Source organism: Mytilus trossulus, chromosome 4 (assembly GCF_036588685.1).
Source record: "Mytilus trossulus isolate FHL-02 chromosome 4, PNRI_Mtr1.1.1.hap1, whole genome shotgun sequence".
Classification (NCBI taxonomy): domain Eukaryota; kingdom Metazoa; phylum Mollusca; class Bivalvia; order Mytilida; family Mytilidae; genus Mytilus; species Mytilus trossulus.
The window spans coordinates 64,669,866-64,692,397 of NC_086376.1; the positions used below are offsets into that span (position 1 = coordinate 64,669,866).

General features: G+C 30.2%; 1 protein-coding gene across 1 annotated transcript in view; it reads left to right on the plus strand.

Annotated features, from left to right (window-relative positions):
- The window catches only part of LOC134715754 (A disintegrin and metalloproteinase with thrombospondin motifs 7-like), a 54,713-nt gene that overhangs the window by 23,876 nt on the left and 8,305 nt on the right, over window positions 1-22,532 (plus strand). The window contains exons 3-16 of the mRNA XM_063578169.1: window positions 4,450-4,627; window positions 5,353-5,537; window positions 9,462-9,545; window positions 12,607-12,731; window positions 13,452-13,601; window positions 14,468-14,617; window positions 14,943-15,099; window positions 16,208-16,303; window positions 16,780-16,925; window positions 17,153-17,216; window positions 18,782-18,887; window positions 19,866-19,993; window positions 21,455-21,575; window positions 21,879-22,120. Of these exons, the coding sequence (XP_063434239.1) occupies window positions 4,450-4,627; window positions 5,353-5,537; window positions 9,462-9,545; window positions 12,607-12,731; window positions 13,452-13,601; window positions 14,468-14,617; window positions 14,943-15,099; window positions 16,208-16,303; window positions 16,780-16,925; window positions 17,153-17,216; window positions 18,782-18,887; window positions 19,866-19,993; window positions 21,455-21,575; window positions 21,879-22,120 (1,932 nt within the window). The remainder of the gene's footprint in view (window positions 1-4,449; window positions 4,628-5,352; window positions 5,538-9,461; window positions 9,546-12,606; window positions 12,732-13,451; window positions 13,602-14,467; window positions 14,618-14,942; window positions 15,100-16,207; window positions 16,304-16,779; window positions 16,926-17,152; window positions 17,217-18,781; window positions 18,888-19,865; window positions 19,994-21,454; window positions 21,576-21,878; window positions 22,121-22,532) is intronic.

Genomic DNA, 22,532 nt, shown 5'->3' on the forward strand with positions numbered 1-22,532 from the left:
TGCATCTAAAAGGGTTAATAAAGTTTTATGAAATCATTTTCTGATGGCCTATTTTAACCCTTTGTAGTCTAGATGAAAATTGATTCGGACTTGTAATTGCAATCGTTGGGTAATAAAATATAATCTATGTATGTGATTTTTATATAAGAAATAAATATTTATTCAGTAATAAGTTTTTATTGTCAATTATATGAAGTAATATGATTTATCGTTTATATACTTTAAAACACTTAATATATATATTTTTTTCTTTTGAAGACAATTTACTTTTTAAAATTAGATTTTAATATATATTTTTTTAGACCCAGTGCACTTTCATCTATTAGTCATACTATATAAAGGTAATCGACTAGAACAAAACATGATACATAACATGTCTTTGGAAAGTATTTGAAAAATTTAAGATTAACAAGAAATTCGTGAAATATTTTATATCGTATCTGTCATGATGTCAAAGCGACCAGTCACCTTGTTCCTCTTTCAAAGCAACAAGCAGTATCATGTGTTTATAATTCTTTCAACTATTGGTAGACAGAATGTACCGAATGTGCGCAATTTTTTTTTATTATTATTGTCCTTTTTACATATCAATCTTGTATTTTAATATTTTATTCGAGTTGCCCTTCTAAACTTTCTTCCTGTTATTTACGTATTTTTCTTGTCCTTTTTACGTTTTTTCTTGTCCTTTTTCATGTTTTCTACTCATCCTTTTGCTGAAAGAAAGCACTGGCAAACTGTGATACGGTCTTATGATTTTAAAGGGGTTGTTTAACTCGACATATTTTAGGCACATACGCGAATACTTTAAATGTAAATAAACACAAAAGCTTATCCTGCATTTCTACTATGTTTTGTATCACTGCTTCACACTGCATATCATATAAGTTACTTACCTCTTCTCTTGTAAATAAACAAAATCAGAGCAGTGTTGTAGATATGATTATAAATGCTGGATTGAACTAAGGAACTAAATAAATTCAGACAATTTGCGTAATCTCTAACCTTTTTGTATATTTTATCATTCATTTAGTCAAACATACCATGACCGTTCTAGCTAACATTTGCCTACTTTAAAACAACAAAACTGACACAAGTTTCCTTCAAAGGACTGTATGTTTAACCTGTCCAGTTAGCACAAGGTATGACGGATATCAAAGATTATCACAACAACAATTTAAAACTTAATGACTTATACTAAAAAAATCTTTGACCACCCATCTTGATAAGGATGTGTTGAATAGCTTAAATGCATCCCCATTCATGTACCCATACATGTACACAGCATAAGGTCTCGCCACGATATAGCTTTTTGTGCTGATATGGCGTAATCACTTTATCAAACAATTACCACACGGTACCAGATATCAGTCTGTGTATGGAAACTGATATTGCAAATTTTATTCCGACCTATATATCCAATTTATAGTATATGTAACTGAATGGTACAAAACTATTATAATATAGGTCAGACCTTACAACAAAAAGGTGACTTTTGTACAAATACAAAACGAAAAAAGATCAAAAGAAGTATTTAAATCATTTCTTTCATGGTGTAAATATCAAACGTTATTGAGGTCCGTAAATTGAGCATAAAGTGTCTACCCAGTTTAACCTTTCAGGTGCAACTTTTATAAGCACCAGTTAACAAGTTGCTTGATATCTATATTACTCGAATGTTTAAGGATAAGTTTCCTTGTGAGGTTCTTAACATAAATATATTGAACGCTACGTTAATTACAAATATATGTTCCTTTTATGGACTATTTTTCATCAATGTATTTACACAAATTACCCATCAGTTGAGCGATATCAAGATGATTAAAGATTGTTTAATGCGGTGCAAAAAAATGAATACACAGACATAATTAATTCCGACCATAGTCCATTTGTACACAATTTTATGTTAAATGATTGATGGATGGTTGCTTACGTCCAGCAGCAAATAGTTCATGCCTGTTCAGGACGATCTTTAATTGTGTTATTGATTGTCGGTTGCTTAAAGTCCAGCAGCAAATAGTTCATGCATGCATGTTCAGGACGATATCATGTTGTTTTATTGATTGTTGATTGCTTAAATTCCAGTGGCAAACATTTCATGCATGTTCAGGACGTTATTCTATTTTTTATTGTTGTTTCTGAACGTCCAGTGGTAAACATTTCATGCGTGTCAGTCAGGACGATATTCTATTGCTTTATTGATAAGTGGTTACTTAACGTCCAGTGACAAACATTTCATGCGTGTTCAGGACGATATTCTATTGCATTATTGATTGTTGGTTACTTAACGTCCAGTGACAAACATTTCATGCATGTTCAGGACGATCTTCTATTGCATTATTGATAAGTGGTTACTTAACGTCCAGTGACAAACATTTCACATGTTCAGGACGATATTCTATTGCATTATTGATAAGTGGTTACTTAACGTCCAGTGACAAACATTTCATGCGTGTTTAGGACGATCTTCTATTGCATTATTGATAAGTGGTTACTTAACGTCCAGTGACAAACATTTCATGCATGTTCAGTACGATATTTTATTGCATTATTGATTGTTGGTTACTTAACGTCCAGTGACAATCATTTCATGCATGTTCAGTACGATATTCTATTGCATTATTGATTGTTGGTTACTTAACGTCCAGTGACAAACATTTCATGCATGTTCAGGACGATCTTCTATTGCATTATTGAATGTTGGTTACTAAACGTCAAGTGACAAACATTTCATGCATGTTCAGAACGATCTTCTATTGCAGTATTGATTGTTGATTATACATAACGCTCAGAGGCTAACTTTTTATGCATGTTAGGGACGATCTTCTGATGTATGATTTTCGTAAGGATTTGTCTTTGATATATTACCTTTGAATATATAATACTGTTTATGAATCGCACGACTTATAACATGCATAATGATATCATAGACTTGAATTTGGCTACACTGAGTGTGATACGATTTTTTTCACAATCAAAAGATATCTAGTATTTTCCCTTTTATCAGAGGAAGCAATCAAATGTCTTTAAGAAAAATGTTTTTGGGCGTTTAGTAGTTTTGAAATCATGTTCCCCGCCTGTTATATATTATTAAAGATTAGAACTGAAGTCTTAGGTGGTCTTCCATCACTTTTTATCACTAATATGCACAATTTATTAAGGCGATCCCTGTTATCGAGTGCTGTTAGATTGTTGTTAACAAGTTAATCTGAACGATTAGCATCCTTTTTTGTTTCAAATTATAATACCTACAATTTGCATTTAAAATCAGCTATGAGAAATTTAAAATAATTTAATTGGATTTTTCTGCCATGATGTGACACTGCTTTAGATTAATTTAAGAGCTGCAGTTTCCTTTCATTTTATACTCGTCGATCTAGTCTCTACATGTCTACTAAATGCTGATTAAAGTCTTTGTTTCCTGCCAACATAGATTTGCACATCATGAGTGTTCTTATTTCATTAATACTATAAAAAAAATTATGATTTGTATAGTAAGACTACTATACAACTGAATAATCGGCCTCGAATTTATTAAGACCAACTATGCCTTTTGTCGGTTTGATTAAATTACGATTGGTCATGATACGTCAATGGGATAAAACCCAACGACAAAAATACAGTAAAAAAAACAAACATGTATACCGTCGTATCATATAATACTATCGTCTGCTTACTGTTCAGTGGCAACTATTTCACGGATATTCAACAGGCTGGTATTTTAGTATTAACAGTACTACCAAGTAAGGCTAAAGGTAGGATGTCCTTGAATTAATTTCACAAATACTGACATAAGAATGATTAGATATTCTGTGCCGGCAACTTGAACCACAAGTGCCCGTGACTTGAACCCACCAGGTTGAAAAGGACCTTAACGTGATAAGGAAGAACTAAAGTTTATTTGGTTACCACTTTTAATGGGGTCTCAATTTAGATACGCATATATTTTCGAATGGTTTGTATGTATCAAACAGGGATATTTTAAAAAGAACATGCATGTGAAGCAAATACTGATATATTTTTTTTAATTTTGTCTATCTACGGATAAGAAATTCTTACCCGTGTGACATTTTAATACTATAATTTCCCGCCAATGAAAGTGAAAGTGAAACTAGATAACAGACAACAAAAAAATTATTTATAAGATATTCTTCATTTTGTCTGTTTCAAATCAAATGGACAGAGGAGAAAAGAGGATTAGGAAAATGAAAAGTCTGGTCCGGTAAGAATTACTTGCCCAATATAGGACGAAAACGAATATTATTCACCACAATTTGGGACAAAAACTGAAAAAATGCAGTTCTTCACCTTCTGTCTGTCAGCCTAGCAACAAAATGAAATTTCCCTCCATAAAAAAATACTCCTCTCCTTACATGTTTAAGTCTGTGATTAGGTCTGTTTTATAAGTCATTAATATTTGAACTAACAATATAATTATCATTTTCATTTCAGCGTGGATTTGTACATAGCAGTAGCGTAGCTTATTTCTTAGAGCCAGTATTAGGCCACAGTAATACAAGTAATGGACATCCACATATTGTATATAATTCTTCATCGTTACCATTTAAATTCCAAAATACTCGTGATCATTCTACTCAGGAAAAAATCACATTGCCCTGTGATGCTAAAGGTAAATATAACTTGTCAGTAAAACACATGTTCAACGTTAAAAATCTGTTTTATTGTCATTTTTAAGCAGTGGCGGATCCAGGAATTTTCATAAGTGGGGGCCCACTGACTGACCCAAGAGGGGGCCCGCTCCAGTCACGCTTCAGTGATTCCCTATATAAGCAACCAAATTTTTTCCCAAAAAGGGGGGGGGGGGGCACTGCCCCCCTAAATCCGCCTCTGTTGAGGGTGGTAATGGTAAAATCATCATGACAAATAACTAAAAACTCTTGCCAAATGCAATAGATGTTAATTTTCGATGCATAATGTACATTTTCCTTGTGATGATAAAAAAAAGTGATTTTGACAAATCATGATAACTTATCATATATAGATATAGTAAGATGTGGTGTGAGTGCCAATGAGACAACTCTCCATCCAAATAATTAACAATTTAAAAAGTAAACCATGCATGATTATGATCTTTCCAAAAATAATAGTAACAGATTACTATATGAGACCTCTGAAGTGAAGAATCGTGATAAAGGTTATTTGACCAATCACAATAGCTTAATAACCGATTTGATGGTAACTGTAGTCAGAATTGACCATTGGATGCTTGACCTTAAAGGGCATGCCTACCCTCAGTTATAGAAATAGGAAATTAAATTAAAAGATCATGTACATCTTTTTTTATGCCATGGAAATTTCTACAGGTACTTTCATTGGTAAATGTTGTTTTTTCAGATAATCAAGATGAAATCCAAAGGGAAAGGTGGGAACAACATGGAAGGAAGAGACGTTCCACACGTAAACGTCGATCAATATCAGTGGAACACAATGTGGAGGCTATGGTTGTGGTGGATCCAATGATGATGGAATACTATAAGAATGAAGATGTCACTAATTATGTTCTTACAATCATGAATATGGTAAATTGATCATAATACATTTATACTGTGGATTCGTTGTTATTCTTTGGGTGATACCAATTTTCATGGATTTCATGGGTACAGGTGAACTAAGAATTTAAATGTTCAAAGAATTACACTTTATACTTTTAAATATGTTACAAGTATCCATTTCTTAAAAAATGAATAGTAAGCATGGGACTTATGTCAAGTTATTCTAAATAGTTGAAGATATGGAACAAAACATCTGTTCTTCAATTGTTTAGGGTGTGAGTTTTAGCATGGATGCAATTTGGGTATTCCTCATTACAGAATCCTGGATCATTTGGAGGTCGGTTCAAACCCATTTTTTCTATGATTCAATATGGATTCAAACTTGAAGTGGTGTAACTATATAGTAAATAAGGATACATTTTCAAAATAAACACAGAATGGAAACTTTTGTCAAGATCATAAAAAAACCATATTAAGTGGAAAAACTGTCAAAATATGTGCAATTTGGGTACCCGTACCCTCACATTACTACATTTGTATTTGTTTAAGCATGGAAGTAATATTTAAATTCAATATATTACTTCCATGGTTTAAGATAGCTTCAACTATCAAAAAGAAAAAGAAAAAAATGAAGATTGAGTGTACATGATTATTGGCAGCTTTATACTAACTGTGGCATTTACTTCATGCATAATTAGTGCACTGAAGAATTGAAGCAGTTGGGAGGGAACAAATATTTCATTTTTTTTTTTTTTACAAAATATTTTCAATAATCGAAAACACACCAGCCTATCTGTATGACATCCAAGTTCCAACCATTTTATGAAAATTGATAAACATTTCTTATCCAAACTTAATCTTTCTACATGGAAATGAATTACTAAATAATTATACAAATTTCCATATTTTTTATTCATTAGAATTTTATAATGCAAAACCATGCTGTGAAAATGCATTTAAAGAATGCGAATGATATCATTATAATTATAACAACTGCATAACTTTCTGCCACCATAATTTGTATTTATTTGCTTTATATTTTTATATCTCTAGATCTTCGTCAAACAGAGAGACACCCTTATTGTTACATTAATTTACGATAGTTCAACTTTAAAAACATACATAACATTATTAACCAACATTCAGTCCAAGATGTATAAAATAACTGAAAAAAATGTAGTTTTTAAATAAAATAGAAATTTTTGAAAGAATAGATATTGAGTTGATATAAACGTTCTGTCCCAGACAGTTCAATTTTCCCCTTTAATACCTACTGATAAAATTATAATAAATATAAATTTGAAGCTCGATAAAATTGACATTTAATACTTCTCAGTGTTTTTATAATACTATTATATTTTATAGAGGATAAGATAAGTAATAAATGAGTCATTAGGTGTTAATTTAGTCTACCTTTGTCTGGAAAGTTGGTTTTAATGCACTGCCAAGTGATGAAAAATGTTAGAAAAGGATTAAATAATAAATCAGTTTGCTGATACATCTAGTTTTCTTCAATACTGAATGTACCAAGTCACGATAATTGTTTTTTTTTTGTTCATTTGTTCATAAAGTTTAACGTTGGACTTTGTCAGTTTTTTATTGACTCTCCCTTTTTGAAAATACCAAGGAGCTCATAATTTAGTTAATACTTTTTAATGTACCTAAGTATTAACTATTGTTCAGTTACAGATATATGTTCGTACTTTAAGATGATTATGACTAAATATAAAGTTTCATTTTCAATTTTTTCCTTAATTGAATTTGATGGTTAATTTTAGACTTCCTCCTGTGAAATCCTTATTACTGGCTCTTGCATTGGAATTGTGCAAAGCATGAAATGATCGCCTATCTGACCTTGTTCAGTTTGAAGGTCATATGATTCCTTTTATATGCACTCTGACTTAAATATGAGACTTTATGATACAGTAAAAAATCTCTCAACAATCAAAGTTATGAAAAAAATATCTAAATGAGTCACGAAGTCCAAATCTCACATTGATAGGATAGAAATAAAAGTCTTTGTAAAACATAAGAGGTCATTAGGACCAAAACTCTTTTTTTTTTAAAGTCTTAAAAAAGTAATATTAGTATATGATGTGTATATAAAACTGCCTTATTTGGACTCTGTTGGATAGTTTGTCTTTTATTGGCAATAGTAAGTAACATAAATTTGTGCAGACTGTGGGGAGGTCTGAATTCATAATTAACCCCCTCCTAAGTAAGACTGAAAGGGTTTAAACAGAGTTTATTTTAAAAATTCTACTCATTCCCTTTTATGATGCGATTCAAGTATTAAATGTTGACTCAGAATCCAATTTTTCATGTTGTTGTCAACATCCCTTTCATTATTCATATAATTTATAGTGAAAACTTTGATCTAAGAATTATAAGAATGATAAAGATTAAAAGTATCAAATGAACTTAAAAGTGCTATATAAAACATTGACCAGTTGTTAAAAACCAAATATTTTCTTTCCATAAGGTTTCAATTATATAGATGCTCAAGGAAAAAAAAATCCCAATTTTAACTGCTATATAAGTGAAGTTATGAAAATGTTTAGATGTAATTAATTGGATTTTTTTCTAAAAAAAAATTAGATTAAAGATTTGTTTCTCTTTTGATTATGTTTGCTTAGACCTAGTAAGTGCTGGATACTTTTTGGTTCCTGCCATTTTATTCACTTCCTATCAGTTTGCTTCTTACGCAATTGGCAGTATTCATAATGTCAACATTCAAAAGTTCTATTTTCAATATATAAACATCGCTTTAACTATAAGCACTGAACATAATTACATGGATGTAAAATTAATCAGCATAAAGAAAGTGCAGTTGTTCCTCTTCCCGATATTAGTGAACCAAAGTAAAATATGTGATCATAATTACCAGGTTTTCACTTAATTAGTTGTTTTATCAGCAATGGAACTTCTATGGTTTATTATTTTTTGTAACTTTTCGCTTTTATTTTTAAACGAATTCGTCACAACAAAGCAAGTGTAAACTGCTGCTCCGTCAATTATAGATGCTGATTTTAACTTGCTCTTGATAATCAGCCAGATCTAAGCGTCAGCTGGGAATAAATTTTACCGATATCGTAACACTTGATGATAACAAAACAGATGTATTATATAAGACGGTAATCTGTAGTGAAACTTGACATGTTTTGTTACAATTTTGCGCAAGGATGGTACATGTCATTTCCGTATTTTTATAGAAAATTACGTGATTGATGCCAATGCATACTTGTTTTTAAATCAATTGCATTGATATTTTTTGGTTTTTTTTTAAGAGATGTTGATTAGAATTCATTTTTTTATCAATTTTTTGTAATATTTTTATTTTGAAACAGTTTCCTTATGATTGTTTTTCATTTGTTATGAATTTTATATCAAATTGAATTGAATATACAGATGCACAAGAATGATTAATTGTTATGATTTATGGGGTGGTCTCTGTGGTAAAAAAATATTTTTCATATTTCATAATACTTTTTTTTATAAACAAATGATATAAAGTAGTTGATACCTGCAGGCAGTTTTAACCATTAAAAGTCTTATTGTCCCAATCTGCTGCTCTGCCAAGCATTCATTGATTCTTTTTCTCAATTTTTCTTGAGTTTGGATTTTCCAAACATTCTGTACTATCTTGATCTACTTGTAAAAATATGATGTGGTATGATTGCCAATGAGACATCTCTACTAGAGATCAAATAACACAGTAGTTATAAGGTCACTGTACAGCCTTCAACAAATGAGCAAAACCCACACCGCATAGTCAGCTCTAAAAGCCCAAATATTACTGTTACCTATATGTACCTCACAAGTTTTAATTATCTCTGGGTCTAGGCTCCCACCCTACCGCACAGTTAACACCATTATAATATGCTTGATTATTAACATGCATTATATATGATTAAAGAATTTTATTTAAACAGATTTTTTTTTTACTTTCAGGTAGTCAGTTTATTCCATGATGCCTCTTTAGGGAATGCTATTAATATAGTTCTAGTCAGGCTGGTCCTGCTAGAGGAACATCAGGTATATAATAATATGTAACTGGTTTCTAAATATAGAATTATTGGACAAAAATGAACATAAAAATACATCAAAGATACCAGTTTTAAGCTATCATTTTGTACATCACATGTGTGTTGCGTCTATCAAAGATTCATCAGAGACGCTGGAATCTAGAAATTTAAAAGACCAAAAGTTGCATAAGGGCCAAAAATTCTGATTTTTTTCCCCAATTCAGCTCAAAATAGAATGAAATTCAAAACAGTGTGGCTGTGGCCATTGATTGACACATTAAATTCATCCATTGACTGGGACAATTTAGGTGAACGTTTGTATGTAAAGACCACTGCTGACTATGTACTTTTTAAAGACACTTAAAACTATGGGGTCACCAAAGGTTCTCAACACCTTATTAAAGTAATTCGAAAAATATTCAGAAAAAAAGCGATGTTTTGATTTATATCAATTATATAAATCTAAACATAAAGGTTATTCCTGATTATTTTTTCGCAAATATTTTATAGTTAAAGGCGTTAAGAAACCTTTGGTGACCCCACAGTTTGAATGTCTATTGTAGGTACGTCGTGAACAGTGGTTGTTACAGACAAATGTTCGCGTAAATTGTCCCAGTCAATGGATGAATTTAATGTGTCAATCAATGGCCACAGCCACACTGTTTTGAATTTCATTATAGATGGAAATTCCACCTATAGTTGTCTGATAGTTCCTGCTCTTGGTAAAGTTTATACTCTACAAATAGTACTTTGTCACTTAGTATCCTTATATTGTATGTACTATATATCTATTTGAAGTATATGTGTATAGGTGTCAACTATTTAAAGTATAGTAATAAATCAGATATCAATATGGTGACAATTCCACTTGACATTTTATAACGACGCCAGACTAATCCTTGGTCAATAAATGAGATCACTTAAAACACCAAATTTTAACAACAAAGATAACAATTTTAAAAGACACAAATGAAATAACGTGAAGGTGAAATTTTTGTTAGGGAAATACCTTAGAGTTTTGTATTTTTTACCTAGGTGTTATGTAATATCCTTAAGACAGACACCTATCGAAAAACCATAATTCAAAAAGGTTAACATTTTGTTTAAGCATAATGATTTAAGCACATTTTGGTTGAACATTTATTTTTAGTTCTTTAATGTTTTGCTTCATTGATTTATACTGCAATGTATCTTAGTAATAAGTTATTGTCAATGGTAAAGGGTTAACATTTTGCCTTCAACAATAACTAATAGCCTGCATCTCTAAGGGCATCTAAACAATTGTAAAAATATTGAAGAAATTGACATATCATTTGATATGAGGAAGAAACAAGAAAAACAAATCTACAAAACTTAAAGGTTCTATAAAAATCAAGGTTAAATATATTGACAAGTTATAGGTTGCACTTTGTAAATACAGCTGTTTCTCAAGGAAGTCCAATAGTGGAGGTAGGGGTAGTTTGGTATTTTAGTATAAGTTTAAACTCTCAGAAGTTCAGGACATATATATGTTGAAAATATGCCGAACAGCCCTATATTTTGACCTTTGAATAAAATAGTAGTGCATATCAACTTTCCTTTCTGGGATATAATTTTTCACTAAACTTCATAGTAAAAGTTGCACAGCTTTAGTCCCAAAAGGATGTTCCTATGGGAAAATGCATTGTCTATATAAACAGAATTGCAACCTTTAGAAAAAATCTGCAAAAAAAATGAAGTTGGGAAAAAATCGTACCTATCAGTTATAATGACATAAAGGATCAAACAATTATCATAAAGATGAGGTTTACCATGACTTTGGACATTCACAAATAAAATCTATTTTGGGTTTAAACAATTTGCATACTCAGTTAAATTTTTAAATAAATTTAGACTATTAAGAGAAAAAGAAGGAGAAACACAAACACATGAAGGAAAATTGTCAAAAAGAAGTCTAAGAGTATGTAACCTTCAATCACCACTAATGTAAATTTAGAATATCCATACATTTCTCAAAATATTTCATTATTTGTACAAGGCTTAGAGACAGGTAGTAGGCAAAAAATTTCAATCCTGTTCATAACTAAGTATAGATAAAACGATATTTAAAGACAATGTATGGTTGTTCACTTTATACTATAACTCTTATGACTGTTCCAAATGAAATATTTGGGGTAAAAATCAACAGCGTTTAAAATGGACAAAGTAAATTTCCCTACATATGCATTGTTTAATGACTCTACAAAAACACATTATCTAAGTCATAAACAAGGCTTTATAGGAACAGTTGCAGTATAAGGTTGTTTAGAGGAGGCAAAGTTGATAGACAGTTTAAAGAGTCCATGAATTATAATTTTAATAATAAAACCTTTATAGTAAGTTGGCATATATATCCCCATTAAACATTTGAAAAGAAGAGTGTTCATTTCCTGGTGTTATTTCATATGTTAAAGCATGAACATATACATTTGTATATTGGTATACTGTTCCCAGGTTAAAGATAATAAAAATGCATGGAAAAAACTGTCTACTGGTGTGAATTAAAAGTATTAGAAAATTACTGTATAGAACATCAATGTTTCTGCAAATAAGATTAAACAAATTCTCAAAAATATTAACTGATCCACATGAGTAATTAACTCAAAAGAAAGGGAGTTTTAATGGATTTTGCTTCATTGAGGTGTTTCCTTTGAAACTAGGTTGTGAGATACTATTTTTGATTAGGTCTGGCAGTTATGTCTAAATTAATTCTTTACAGTCATGATCAATTTTATGGAAATGATTTGGTAAATATTATTTAGGAAACCATATTACATTGATTGAAGTGAAAAATGTATTTTTTTAGTATTATTATTATATTGATGTTTTTTTAGTAAGAATAAAAATAAGCTTATAAAAGATACCAGGCTTTTAAATTTTTACATAAGAAGGGTGTTTCATCTACATCAGACTCGTAAATAACTCTTGAATGGACAAAGTTAACAGGTTTAATTATAGTATGATGTTGAGAAGCATTGAGGACCAAAACATAATTTCAGGGGGGAAATGTAATGTAAATGTCTTTGAAAAAATGTTTATTATTTAATTGACAGGAAGATCTAGTCATTAATCATCATGCTGACAAATCATTGAGAAGTTTCTGTAAATGGCAGATGAACATGAACTTTAAAGATGATGACCATCCAAACCACCATGATATAGCTATACTGCTTACTAAGTAAGATTTGAGGAAATTAGATTGGAATGAATGTCACATGATTTAGACAGATTATTGAACTGACATTCAATTACTATTTATGTCCTGGTTATATATATAAACAAGTCTAAATTAAAAAAACAATGTTGAAACCTATGTTTGCGTTGGATAAAAACCGCAATTATTGTAGGCATGCACGCAAAACAAATTTCTTGGTAGAGGGATCTAAATACAGCAAAAAAAAGATTTTCCAAAAGACCTTAAAATTAACAACCCATAAGTATATTATTTATAAAAAAAAATTTGTATTCTCCCATTATACATGTATATGCTTAGATCCTAAGTGCATTTTGTTCATTGCTTTTTCTCTTATAGTTATCAAACAACAATCTTTTTTGTTAAGAATGTGTCTTCTTTTTACAAAATTTCTTACCAATATTCAATTTCATTTATAATTTCGACTGGAGCTTTGTAAAATGTGGCAGTAGTTGGAATTAAAACTTCTGAATTTGAATAGAGTAACTTCACCTTATTAAAACTTTTCCAAAATTATATGAAAATAGATATAAATAATAAATGAATATTGAATATTTGTGTATGAAATTATACTCCAGTTATTTCACATAACACAAAACTGATTATGTTTGATACATATAGAATTAACTATTTGTATACAAATTTCTAATGAAGGCAAAGAAATCTTGTATTAAAGATATAATTGAAAATTGTTATATTTTGTAGGAAGGATATATGTTCCCGTATGAATGAACCCTGTAGTACTTTAGGGTTATCTATGATGTCAGGCATGTGTCAGCCTCATCGTAGCTGTAATATCAATGAAGATACAGGGCTGGCCATGGCTTTTACCGTAGCTCATGAACTTGGACACAAGTAAGAAGTTTTTAAGGATCTTTTCTGTAAATGTATGAAAAGGCTTTTTAACTCTAGCACAAGAACTTAGGTAGGCAAAAGTAAGAATATTTAATGTCATTTTCTGGAAATGTACTGTATAAAAAAACAACGAATAAAAGGAGATGTGGGATATATGTTGACACAACTGAAACATAACAACATAGAAAAACCAAAAAAGACATCTCAAGGTCATCATATCACCTTGAATATTAAATAAGTGATAAGATACAGTGTGTTTAGCTCCTAGTCTGCTTAAGGATGGTTACATTTCAGTTAAGACCTTATCAAAACAGAGAGTAGCTGCAACATATCTTTAAATTTATTTTCTAATAATTTGGTTAGCTTGCTTGCTTGCTGTGTATGTAGGACTATTATATATGACCTTTACCTACACATTCCAGGCATTTTGCTGTAAATTATAAATGTGCTGACATGATTATAGAACAATAAGTATAATGATATTTGTAGTTTTAATTTTAGGGTTCAGGTAAATTCAAAATACAACTTTCATCCATATACTCTTGAGATTCAATGTTGACAATATTACACTTTATTAAAAATAAAAAAATGAAACTTTTTAAACAGTTCAATGTTGGTTTTTTTTTTTAGAAAAAAAACACATTAGATTTAGTTAGAATTTGATAAATATTGATGAGATAAAAAAAAATCAAATGAACTTTAGAAATACAAAACACTAAAAAAAACAAAATAAAAAATATCTGTAGAGATTAGAAAAATTACTGTCTATAACTGATAAGTTCAAAATAGTAATTTAAAAATAAACATATGACCTTCAAAGAAAAAAAAATCTGATGCCTGCTGATGAATTGAAATGTTTTCTTCAGCTTTGGAATGAAGCATGATGGGATTCATAACAGCTGTGAAATGAAAGACGAAGATGATTTTATGTATGTGATGTCATCTCATCTCCTGGTCGCGTCACCAAACATGAAGTGGTCAAAATGCAGTAAAAAAGAAATAACTAAATTTGTAGAGTAAGTTTTTACTATAAAAATTGTAGTCTCTTAAAATTAAATTAGTTTCAATATAAACTTGAAACACTGTTTTCTCTCCATCAAAACACCTTACAATAGTATGAAGGCTTTGCTGGCTGTAAATGGCAGACATGATTTTTTTAGTCTATGATAAGAATCAGCTTTGTTTCTTGAAATTTAAAGGAACACTTAGAACTGAAATTTCTGATGCCTGAATACTTTCATAATCCAAAAGACACAATTCGATTAAAAGTATCCTCTGTTTGTGTATATTAAGAGCATAAAGAGCATAAAGAGCATGTATATATATAATTGTATGTTTCAGTCGTGGATGGGGATATTGTTTGAATGATGACCCAGGAAATTTAGGAGAGGAGTCATTTAACTATCCAGTATTACCCCCTGGGACCATGTATGATGCTGACCATCAGTGTAGATTAATGTATGGACCAGGTGCAGCGTTATGTGAAGGCATGAAACGTGTAGGTATTAAGATATATCTAACAGTTAGCTTGGAAGATGCTATTACCAAGTTTATGTATAAGAAAAAAAACCAAATAGCACAAAATAGGACATACCTAAAAAACATTTATAAAGCAAAAATACTGATAATGTTCTTATACCTCGTTTATTGTACTTTTTCCATTGGAGAACAACCAGTTCTAGGTATAATTACTATGGTTTCATTAGTTTTCCTGTAATACTTTTCTGGGATTTAATGGGCAATAGCTAGCTTTTTATTTTTTACTTTTGGTTAACATACTTAAAATATGTTTTATAGTGTACTCAGAAATAATAAAATAATGCACAATGATTAAATAGCTATATATGACCTTAAAAAAATCAATAATGTGACATAAATATTCTTCCATTTTATTTTGAAATGACATGAAAAAAACAATATTTTATAAAACAAATGAAAAATTCTATTTGAGGAAATTTTGGATAGTATTCATGAAATAAGGGGCAGATAATTAAAGTGCAAAATTTTGTATCGACTTATCAATAATTTTCTTTCTTCAAAAATGCATTTCGAAGATTAAGCTATGCTTATAATCCATTATAGTCTGACACTAATGGACATAAAACATTTAACAACCAAATAACAGTCAATCAATCAAATTATCTAGTTTAACAAGAACATTTTCTTGATTTTTTTTCTGAATTACATGTTATGTATAACTTTTTGTGAACCCAGGGTATATATCATATGTTGCCATACAAAAAAAAGAATAAGAAATATGAAACAGAAAACAAACCCCACAGCTTTGAAGATTTTTGTATTTGTAGGAAGATTTTGATACAAGGATTACTGTTTCTTTGAATAATTCTGCACATGTGTTTTAAAAGTTATAAAAGATTATGTCATATTTTATTAGGTTAAAAATACATTTTGAATATAAACAGTTACATAAACAATTACCTTCTAATTTACTGAAAACAAACTTCAAGATATATACTCAATAAACAGAACCATCATATTTAATGTATACAAAAAACTTTCAAAAGAAACCAGAAGCTTTTTCATGTTTTTTGTTTACCATTTTAACGAACTTCTGACGTAACGAACATTCTATTTATATATTGTAGGAGGACATATGTAATACTCTTTGGTGTAGAGTTAATAATAGATGTTCTACTAGATTAGAAGCCGCAGCAGAAGGGACCATTTGCGGCAAAAACAAGGTAGTCTATAATATTGTCATACACCAAGAATACAGAATCTTTGAGTAAACAATTTATTTGTGTTTGCTTATTTCAATTAAAGTTTTTTGCATCACACCTTTTGAGTTTTTAGTTTATTAAACAAAAGAAGGAAATGTGGGGAGAGGGCTAATCTGAATTCTGGAGGAGAAACTAATTTCCAAATTCGGAACTTTTGCTAATAGTAATGTGTCCTTTCCTGCATCATAATATACTTAAATTAAGTCCAAACAATTTATTTGGCCGTTCCTGAATCCTCAAAAGTTAAACTACTCAATTCAGCATCTGACAAGGTTTTTCATCCCAGCAGAGAAGAACAAACTTTTACACATCAATTTTTTTTTTAGATTTATTTAAACTAGATTAAGTAAATTCCAATATTTGAATAATACATTGTTTTATAGTCATACTTTATTGAGTATATATAACCATACACTGATGTTTTGTGGTATTTGCAGTGGTGTTTTAATGGGAAGTGTGTAGAGATTGGTGAGAGACCAGAAGCCATTAATGGGAATTGGGGAGAGTGGAGTAGTTGGTCTGATTGTACACGGACATGTGATGCTGGTGTGTCTGCCATAGAGAGACATTGTGATAATCCACAGTAAGTATATTATCCACCTTATATCCACAGTAAAAAAGAGGTTAAAGATACCATTGGGATAAAAACAGTTTTTTGAAACTGATGACAAAAATAAACAATGATGACTAAATGACAAATGATCACCCTCAAACCCTACATAGAATATTTAAGACTGAGCAACACAAACCTTACTAAAACTGGGTTATTTTATTATGAATTGAATTTTTAATGGTGTTTGTACTTTTCAGACCATCACATGGAGGTAAATACTGTATTGGAGAAAGGAAAAGATTCAGAATCTGTAACACTGAGGTGAGTAGAGATAAAAATTGCTAGACTCATAGACATACGTATTTCAACACCGATAGAAAAATGTTAAATATATGGTAAAAAAACATCTAACAAAACAACAAATGTCACAAAGAACTGATTTTAATAAGGGAACCAGGTACTTGTTGTACACTGTTACTTTTGGTTCAATGAATTTTAGGATTCAACCTTAAAATATCCAACGAAAGAGAATAAAAATGTGAAGGTTTGTTTTAAAGAACAAGTGAAGAGAAGGTATAAAATAAACATTATTGAGTAAGCAACCCAGCAGTTTGTTACTGTTGATTCAATTATTTTATTTGGATACCAATTTTCTTGGATTGAAGAAAAAAATTGATTGTTTCTTTGATATTTGATTTCGTGGTTACTACAAATCTGCATTTTTAAAACCTTTAGTAAATTTGTACTTTGTAAAACATTAAAAATTTGTGGTTAGCCTATAACACCATAGGCGAATCCAGGGGGGCCCTGGCGGGCCCGGGCCCCCCCTTTGGTGAGAAAAATTTGGTTGATTATATAGGGAATCATTGAAGCATGACTGGAGCTGGCCCCCCCTTAGTTCAGTCAGCGGCCCACCCCCCCTTAGGAAAAGTTCTGGATCTGCCACTGTTACATGAAATCCACAAAATTGGTATTCCACAAAAATAATAATGAATCAAGAGTAATTAAAAAGGAGACAGAATAAACCAAAGGGATAATAAAAAACATTAATAGTTAAAGAATATCTGACATTAAATCATATCCAAGCTAACAGGATTAAAGATTTCTTTGAAAGTGAATGATGGAATTTCAGTCAAACAAAGATTAGAGTTTTATAATAATTCTTCAAAATCTGGTTCTAGTTCCCTTCATATTTTATGGTCTTGCACTTTCAGTTATCAATTTTTTTATTTTTTATTTTTTTTATCTCAAATTAGATAACTGTTTTAACAGAATCGCCTGATGCTATTGTTGACACTATCAAGTTGTTTTATATGATACCAAGTTGTTTCATATTGTCAGATTACATAGCGTTAAACATTTATTTGTGGTAACTACAGAGATTTAATTAATCAAAATGTTAGATTTACGAAAGTACTGGGACATTATGTAAACATTTCAGATATCAACATTTGTATCTTAGTGAACAAGTTAAAACAATTTGGAATTTAGCATTACATTCTCCCAACAGATTATGTATAAATCTATTTTTCTGTAGATTTATCATTATTCACAGGGTACCAATTTTCTTGGGTTTTGTGGTTTTATTGAAGCACAAGTTTTAATGTTTAAAAACTACCATCCACATTTTTTTTATTGGCTTGTACATGTATACTATCTATGGCAAAACCATGAAATCACATATAGTCAAAATTTTTACCCTAAAAAGTAAATGAATCATCTTATATAAAAGTTGAAGAATTTTATACTTATTTTTAGTGCAAAAATGAGAATTGCACTAAAAATTCAAAATGAAAGTAAGAGTACACCAATCCATCATTTTAAGAGAACTAAAAAACTGTGTATCAATATTATAAGCAACACATTTTGTTTATGATTTATTCCAGCCATGTCCTGAAAATGTTCCCAGTTTCCGCCATGTACAGTGTGAAGAATTTAATTACATTCCATATAAGAATGGACTTTATGAATGGGAGGCTGTACCGACACCAAGTAAGATTATATTATATGCAATGAGAAAATTCTGTTAAATAAAAAAGAGATCTAAGAAATATAGAGATTTGCAGAAAATTATCAAAGATTTATCCATCTCTATCCAAAGACAACATTATAAGAAAGTAAACAGTTCAGGGTCAATGTTGTTATTTGATATTGAGAATAAGCCAAAACTTTCATGTGATCTGTTAAATGTTTGTCAAGAATGCAAAACAATCAAGTTAATTATATTATCAATTAAAAGATGTACAGAATAACACACTGGACTAGGTTCAGGCATGTTAAGAATATGGGAAAGTTTAACTAGTTAATGGGAATTGAAACTTCTGCCTTACCTAAGCTAGAGTCACAACAGCAGCATCTTTTTTAACATTCTCACTGACAACTCTAAAAAAAAAAATGAACAACAAAAATGTTGTCAGCAGAGAGTGTGATTTTAAAATGTGTGACTAGGTTTGTAAGAGCTTAAATGATGGACTTTTCTTGTGATTACTGAAACTTTAAACAAAACATCATTTAAACATGCAGTCTATTTAAAGTTAGATTTTAACATAGTACTCATTTTGACATCTGTAAAATATGACATTAGTCACTGTAAGATCTTTATATATATAGTTGTAAGGTGAGAAATTGTGAGATAGAGAAAAAAAATCACTTTATTTTATTTCATATCTTTTTTGGCACCTAAGAATTGATATATATTTTTTTTAATTTGATATTTGATAATGCAACATAAAAGAGGAAGAAATTATAAAAAAATCTTGACAACTTTCATTTGGATTCTTGATAGCCTGAAGCTGTAAAAATTGTAAAAAAATCCTGACAAGTTCTAGATGGATTTTGATAGCTTCTGACATTGTGATGTAGTATTTTCTATCCCTCATTAAGAAACAGAAAAGGTATTTTTGTTTTGCTTGTCAGGTATAATTTAATGCATTTGATGCAAAAGATACAAGAGTTTATGATATTTTACAGATACCCCTTGCCAGTTACATTGTAAACCCAAAGATAAATTCTTCTCTGTGATGCTGAGAGATACCGTTGTTGATGGTACGCCATGTACCCCTGGAAAAAAGAATATGTGTATCAGTGGGAAATGTATGGTAAGTTTTACATATAAACAATGAACTAACTGATACCAAACTAGTTGTATTAGTAAGAATGAAGAAAAGGGAACTATGGGGTTAAAAAAAAGTTACAGCAACCCCATGACAATAAAAAAATAATCATAACATTTAATAACATTCAACAATAGATAGGTGGTCAAACTATTATGAAGCTCTGAATTGTACTATTCTATGAAAAATGAAAAAAAATAAAAATTCAATTCTGCAATTAAAGTCTATTTCTCAGAATACCAAAACACTTAACAAGTTGAATATCTTTCTAATTTACTTCAATCAAAGAAACTTGCTACCAATATATTTTTTTAGTATTCAGTCATCGACCCATTGTCGGCCTTCTGCTGTCGTCTGCTCTATCGTCCGGTTGTTGTCTCTTTGACACATTCCCCATTTTAAAATCTTAATTTTATGCTTGCAATAATTTAAAAGTAAACCATAGACAAAATCAACCAAAAGCAATCTTAAGAGCAACATGCAATCTTCAACAACAGAAAGGTCTCTACACAATATGCCATACTATTTACATTGTCCAAAATCTTTATAAAAGTACTGAATAAACTTATCAGAAAGATCTGCCAATAAAATATAATTCTCCAAATAACAGAATGCATTAAGATATACATCAATATGTTTCAAAAGTTTATGATTAGTTACAGTGATGCAGTTTGGCAATGGTATATAATTGAAATATCTATTTATATGTGGTAATAAGTTTGTATATTGTTAGCTGATATATGCCATGTTCAAGGTTATTCTACTACAAGAAAATTAGATTATGATAATGGTAATTCATCACCGAATATTTAAGCACAATTGCATGATGAATCTAATACACTGAAGTGTTCATTCAATTACCTAACTTCAATTTATTCAAGAGGCCCCCTGGTGTTAGTAGAAGTCGGTACTTACACCATTTGAATTCAGAATGTCACTCTACATAGATTACATAGAGATATAGAATATATAAATATAGATCAAAGACTCAAATAGCTGGGTAGGGCAGATTGTTTTTTTACAAACATTTAAGAATGGTCTATCTTAAATATTTTTAAAATATATTTTAATATAAAATGTAAACGATATGAATAGGAAAAATCTTACAACAACTATATAATGATTTTTTTTTATAAAGATGGTAACAATTTTTGAATTTAACCCAAATCTTTGATACTTCATAGACAGTTAGCCAACTTATATTGAGTTTATTCATAAATTTTGCTGGAAAAAAACCCAAGTCTTTAAATTAAAAAAAATAAAAGATATTCCCTCAAACATTTCCATAACAACAGGTGGACAACATATATGATTAATACCAAGGATCATGATTTATTTTCAGCATGTAGGATGTGATTATGTGATTATTTCTAATGATTATGTTTTATTTCCAGCATGTTGGTTGTGACTTTGTGATTACTTCCAATGATTATGTTTTATTTTCAGCATGTTGGTTGTGATTATGTGATTAATTCCAATGCCAAAGAGGACCATTGTGGTGTGTGTAGAGGGGATGGGACTACATGTGAAACCATTAAGGACCAATATAATGAAACTCAGGGTTTAGGTAAAAATTTCTTTCATTTTACTAAAATGGAATAATTTATTATAATAAACTATGTATTATAACACAGTTGAAGTATACTATCTAGATTACATAAAAAATAATAATAAACTAACCCAGATTGATGAAACTAAGTAAATATTTGACAGGATAAATTATTATAAAGTTCGCAAAAAGAGTTATAGCCAATTTTTTTAATGAATATGACAATAAATGTGAGTTCTTGTCTAAAACAACACTCATTAATTCCAGTGGAAGTACCATAGTTATCAAATAATTTTTCAAAGTTCTCTTTTCTTACAACAGGTTATGTAGAAGCTGCTATAATACCAAAGAATGCACGTAACCTTTTGGTAGAAGAAGTGGCAGAAGCTAATAACTATCTAGCCGTGCAGAATGACAAAGGAGAATACTATCTTAATGGTAATTGGTTTATACAGTGGAGTGGGGACTATGAAATAGCTGGGACCATTTTAACATATCAAAGACATAGAAACAAGGAGATGTTCAAAGCTGCTGGACCACTGAAGGAACCATTACATATCATGGTGAGATTCCTTATTTGTTAGGGACGACATCAAAAGATTGATGTAGGATAAAAAAACTTAAATCAAATAGTTTGGGGGTGGGGTGGTTAAAATTCTACAAGTTTTGTATATCTAAAATCGACTTTTACATATATCCCTCTTGGTAAATCAATTTTCCCCAAATTAAGTTAAGAGGGGGGGGGGCAGTAAAAATGAATTAAGTTTTTTATCCTAAATTGAACTTTTGATGTAGTCCCTTATATTTAAGAATAAACTTTGATTGGTTAATGATTTATCACACATAGATGCTGAAGGGATGTATAGATATGTTCAAATATCCATTGGTCCAAATATCAGTATGTATGTATGTACCTAACAAATTGTTGGGGTGATCAATAACCAATCTTCATAACCATCATTCAACTATTACTGA